The sequence below is a fragment of the Amblyraja radiata genome, chromosome 7, assembly GCF_010909765.2.
Source record: "Amblyraja radiata isolate CabotCenter1 chromosome 7, sAmbRad1.1.pri, whole genome shotgun sequence".
Taxonomy (NCBI): domain Eukaryota; kingdom Metazoa; phylum Chordata; class Chondrichthyes; order Rajiformes; family Rajidae; genus Amblyraja; species Amblyraja radiata.
The window spans coordinates 4,637,846-4,643,582 of record NC_045962.1 but is presented as its reverse complement, the minus strand read 5'-3'; the positions used below and the strand labels follow the sequence as shown (position 1 = coordinate 4,643,582).

At 41.2% G+C, this 5,737-nt stretch overlaps 1 protein-coding gene across 1 annotated transcript; it reads right to left on the bottom strand.

Moving 5' to 3' along the window:
• Positions 1-245: 245 nt before the first annotated feature.
• LOC116974966 (gamma-crystallin S-1-like) lies at positions 246-2,228 on the bottom strand. The gene is made up of 3 exons (XM_033023589.1): positions 2,202-2,228; positions 1,865-2,107; positions 246-587 (listed from the first exon to the last, which is right to left on the bottom strand). The coding sequence occupies exons 1-3, from the start codon at positions 2,208-2,210 to the stop codon at positions 312-314; spliced, it is 528 nt and encodes a 175-aa protein (XP_032879480.1). The 5' UTR covers positions 2,211-2,228; the 3' UTR covers positions 246-311.
• Positions 2,229-5,737: the final 3,509 nt, after the last annotated feature.

The window sequence follows — 5,737 nt, the reverse complement described above, 5'->3', positions numbered from 1 at the left end:
ACACTCCAAAGACATACAGGTTTGTAAGTTAATTGGCTTGGTACAAATGTAAATTTCCCTAATGTGCGTAGGATAGTGTTAATGTGCAAGGATCACTGGTTGGTGCGGACTCGGTGGGCTGACGGGCCTGTTTCTGCGCTGTATCTCTAAACTAAACTAAACTAAACTAAACAACACATGATGACATTATGAGAGACCATCTATCTTTAGACTTTCAATAAATTTGTGGAAGTAAACAGTAGTGAAGTAGAGATGTTTTATTGTGGCGATAAATATTTTAACAAGATAAATTTGTGCCATGCAATAGCAGATTAGAAGTCCCTCATGCGCCTGAAAGACCCGATGGTGGAGTTGTATCCGCCCCAGTCATTGTATTTCCTGTACTCCCCGGGTCTCATGAAGTACTGTCGGCCTTTGTAGTTGGGTTGTTCATAGAAGATCCAGTGACCATCCATCACGTGGCAGGAGTGAATGTCACGGTTACGGAAACGATCGTAGACGGAGGGACAGTCGTCCATGAATTCCATCGTCTGTCCTCCAAAGTCAGGCCTCTCGTAAATCTTCATCCTGTAGTTTCCACCTCGTTGCTGGAAAATAAATATGATTGTAATTGGGGTGAAACACAAACGCACATTTGGTCCAAGATGAGAAAACAGCCTAATAAGGACGGGAATATTCCAGAGACTAGTTGAAGTCTAAAAAACGAGATAAAGTGAGATGATCTGCTGGACAGGGTGACAATGTCAGGTTTGGCAATAATGAAATGCTGATCTACAATGTTATTTGTAGTTATATTTTGAACATTCATTTAGTATGTGGAGGTAAAGTGGGAAGTGTAATGTAGGAGTATAACCAACAATGAGATTAAAGATGAAACTATTTATCAGTTAAAATTATTAATTGAATTTTAGGTTTGTTTCCAGTTTTCACTGCCACGTAATCTTATTTTTCAAAGAGTGAAATATGTGAAACAATAAAAAGAGAAAATACATCAAAAATTCACAAATATATTTGAGGTAAATGTCTGATTAAGAGCTGCCATTGCAGGATTAGTTAATGCAGTATAGTATATCCTATAAATTTATAAAATAAGAATTAATATATTAATTTATAACAAATTTATCAGCAATATCTAATTAATGTTTCCACCAATAATCATTGTGACTCGTGCAATAATCTAATGTAGCCAGCAGAAGGCACACACTTTATTATCTCTCCAAACAAGCTATAGATCATATTGGGATTTAAAACTCTCTTTGTGTGAAGTATCAGTCAGTTTCACATTACAACCGTTACATAAATAAGCACAGTTTAATGGACCAAACACACTGAAAAATTCATGTTCATATGTTCATAAGTGATAGAAGCAGAATTAGGCCATTTAGCCCATCAACTCTACTCTGGTATTCACCCATGGCTGATCTATAGTATCTCTCCCTCTCAACCCCATTTTCCTGCCTTCACCCCATATCCCGTGAAGCCCTTACTAATCAAGCATCTGACAATCTCCGCTTTCAAAATATCCATTGACTTGGCTTCCACAGCCTACTGTGGCAATTAATGTCACAGATTCACTAATCCCTTTAATTCTGAGGCTTTGACCTCTAGTCCTAGACTCTCCCACTAGTGGAAACATCCTCTCCACATCCACTCTATCCAATGTAAATTTCAATGAGGTTTTCCCTCGTCGTTCTAAACGCCAGCAAATACAGGTCCAGTGCCTTCAAACACTCAACATATGTTAACCCAATCATGAAAGAAATGGCAGCTGAAGGATTGCTATTGAGGAACTCAATCTATAAACACAATGATCAACACCTGGTACTGATGTGTATGGAATATAGCACGTCAAATTATCACTCACATGTGGGTAGCTGCGACATGACCTGATGTTGTCGTTGAATCCCATCCAGCGCTGGTAGTCAGGATACTCCCCCCTGTTCAGGACATACTGGTACCCCATGTAGTTGGGTTTCTCGTACGCCACCCACCAGTCACTCTCCACACGGATGGAGTTACAGCGGCTGAAGTAAGGGGACAGGTCGGCACAGTCGGTGCTGCACTCATAGTGCCGACCCTGGAAGTTCCTGTCCTCGTAGAAAATGACCTGTGGGGAGAGAAAAATAAATGTCTGTAAGTTAACAGTTCATCCCAGGAGATTTGCAATGTAATAGAATGCAAAAACACTGAGCTCTCCTTGCCTTTCCCATTTTAAGTCCAGTGAGGTTAGCAACTGACTGAATGTTTCACTGCCTCATGTCGCTTGGTATTTATACAGTGTGCATAATAATGACAGCAATGGGCGAATCTTTTGTCATGATAATGAATTACTACTGAAAATCAGCGGAAAAATAACCGCACACTGCGCACAGTGATGGAAGAGAAGCATTCGAAAGGCACCTGATGTGTCATTGATTCTTCCAATTGTGTTTTCATGTCACTTTATTTGTAATCTGAACAAAAGAGTTCTGGAGCATTCACAGCTCCGAATCCTGCAGGTCTGTTTCATACGATTTGATGAATCATATTGTGGTAAAATGCTCAATTCTACATTATGTCAAACATAACTGTAGACGAGTATTTTATTTATTAATTTACACGTGACAAGTTGTGTGTAATAGTAAGATTAGATTTGGTTTTGTGTAGGTTAGAGATACAGCGTGGAAATAGGCTCTTCGGCCCATTGTGTCCGCACCGACTATCGATCCCTGCACACTAACACTATCCTACACACCCACTAGGGACAATTTACAATTTACACTTATACCAAGCAAATTAACCTGCAAACCTGTACTTCCAATTGACAACAATGAGAAAAGCAATATTGGTTCAGAAATTGCCCAGTTCTCCACCTTCATTCTGGGAAAACAACGAGAATCTGCAGCTTTAGAACACTTTCTTCAATAGACAATAACGCCAGCAGGAATCATTCTACGCATCCCAGTCACGTTGCATTGTACAATTTTCGGGATTATTCAGGAGTTGTTGGATTATGTGGATAGCGGACATTGATACAATGAAAGTTACACGGTCTGCAGATGCTGGAAATGTGCTGGACACAAAGTGCTGGAGTAACTTAGTGGGTCAGGCACCATCTCTGGAAGACATGGATAGGCGCAATTTTGGGTTGGGATCTTTCCTCAGACAGATTGTTGTGGGGATGGAGAAACCTGGAAAAGGGGTGGGGTCAGGACAAAGCCTGGCAAGTAATAGGTAGAAACAAAATGCTGCAGTAATTCCGCGGGTCAGACAGCATCTCTGGAGAAAAGGAATAGGCGACGTTTCAGGACGAGACCCTTCTTCAGACTCAGATCCGAAACGTCACCCATTCCTTCTCTCCAGAGATGCTGCCTGTCCCGCAGAGTTACTCCAGCTTTTTGTGTCTTACATTTTCGGTTTAAATCAGCATCTGCAGTTCCTTCCTCCATAATTCCCAAAATGTTCACCCACCGAATTGCCAGTAATCTACTCTGGGTCATTTCATTATTCAAGGTTCAGTATGGTCCCACCCCAAGATTATTCACATATTGTTTGGATACAGCAAAAAAGCCCTCTTGGATACAGCAAAAACATTCTGCCTCATTCTAAGCCTCTTGCATTGAAGAAGTCCTCATCAATATTGGAGAAGTTACTCACCCACGATATCTATATAATTAAAAGTCTAATCTTGACCACTTCCTGTTTGTGTTGGATATTGATTTTAGAAAAAACGCTACCACTTATGGCTGTGATTTTTGGCCATCTTAGCCAGGGTCCCCCTCCGCTCATCAGGTGCAGAGGATTTTCCCTTCGATGAAAAATAAAAGAGTTATTAGTGTCTAAAAAATGTTGAGATTCTCCCTCCTGTCAATCACTGCCATAAAGGCCACGCCCCTTCCGGGCGGTTGGGGGAGGAGCTATGAAACCCGGAAGTCTGAACGTGGTGAGTGAGAGGTCACGACTCTCAATCTGAGCTGTGAATCTACAGAACACTTAGTGTCTACTGACCTGTGAGTGCCCATTATGTGTTTTTAAACTGTGGCTTTTGCAACTGTGCTTTTTGGAACTGTGGCTATTGAAATGTGTGGCTGTTGAGATGTGTGGCTATTGAAATGTGTGGCTATTGAAATGTGTGGCTATTGAAACTCTGTGGCTATTGAAACTGTGTGGCTATTGAAACTGTGTGGCTATTGAAACTGTGTGGCTATTGAAACAGTGTGGCTAATGAAACACTGTGGCTATTGAAACTGTGCGGCTATTGAAACTGTGCGGCTATTGCAACTGTGTGGCCATTGCAACTGTGTGGCCATTGCAACGGTGTGGCCATTGCAACTGTGTGGCCATTGCAACCGTGTGGCTATTGCAACCGTGTGGCTATGTTAACCGTGTGGCTATTGAAACTGTGTGCCTTTTTGCACCTGTGTGCCTTTTGCAACTGTGCGGCTATTGAAATGTGCTGCTATTGAAATGTGCGGCTATTGAAATGTGCGGCTATTGAAATGTGCGGCTATTGAAATGTGCGACTATTGAAATGTGTGGCTAATGAATTTGTGTGGCGATTGCAACTGTGTAACTATTAAAATATGTGCCTTTTGCAACTGTGCCTTTTGCAACTGTGCCTTTTACTACTGTGCCATTTGCAACTGTGCCTTTTGCTACTGCCTTTTGCAACTGTGCCTTTTGCAACTGCACCTATTGAAATGTGTGGCTATTGAAATATGTACCTATTGAAATGTGTGGCTATTGAGATGTGTAGCTATTGAAACTGTGTGGCTATTGAAACTGTGTAGCTATTGAAACTGTGTGGCTATTGAAACTGTGTGGCTATTGAAACTGTGTAGCTATTGAAACTGTGCGGCTATTGAAACTGTGTGGCTATTGAAACTATGTGGCTATTGAAACGGTGTGCCTTTTGCAACTGTGTGGCTACTGAAATGTGTAGCTATTGAAATGTGTGGTTATTGAAATGTGTGGCCATTGAAATGTGCGGCAATTGAAATGTGCGGCTATTTAAATGTGCGGCAATTGAAATGCGTGGCTATTGAAATTGTGTGGCTATTGAAATGTGTGGCTAATGAAATTGTGTGTCTATTGCAATTGTGTGGCTATTGCAACTGTGGCTATAGAAACTGTGTGGCTATTGCAACTGTGTGACTATTAAAATATGTGCCTTTTGTAACTGTGCCTTTTGCAACTGTGCCTTTTGCAACTGTGCCTTTTGCAACTGTGCCTTTTGCTACTGCATTTTGCAACTGTGCCTTTTGCAACTGTACCTATTGAAATGTGAGGTTATTGAAATGTGTGGCCATTGAAATGTGTGGCTATTGAAATGTGTGGCTATTGAAACTGTGTGGCTATTGAAACTGTGTGGCTATTGAAACTGTGTGGCTATTGAAACTGTGTGGCTATTGAAACTGTGTAGCTATTGAAACTATGCGGCTATTGAAACTGTGTGGTTATTGACACTATGTGGCTATTGAAACCGTGGCTATTGAAACGGTGTGCCTTTTGCAACTGTGTGGCTACTGAAATGTGTAGCTATTGAAATGTGTGGTTATTGAAATGTGTGGCCATTGAAATGTGTGGCTATTGAAATGTGTGGCTATTGAAACTGGGTGGCTATTGAAACTGTGTGGCCATTGAAACTGTGTGGCTATTGAAACTGTGTGGCTATTGAAACTGTGTAGCTATTGAAACTATGCGGCTATTGAAACTGTGTGGTTATTGAAACTATGTGGCTATTGAAACCGTGGCTATT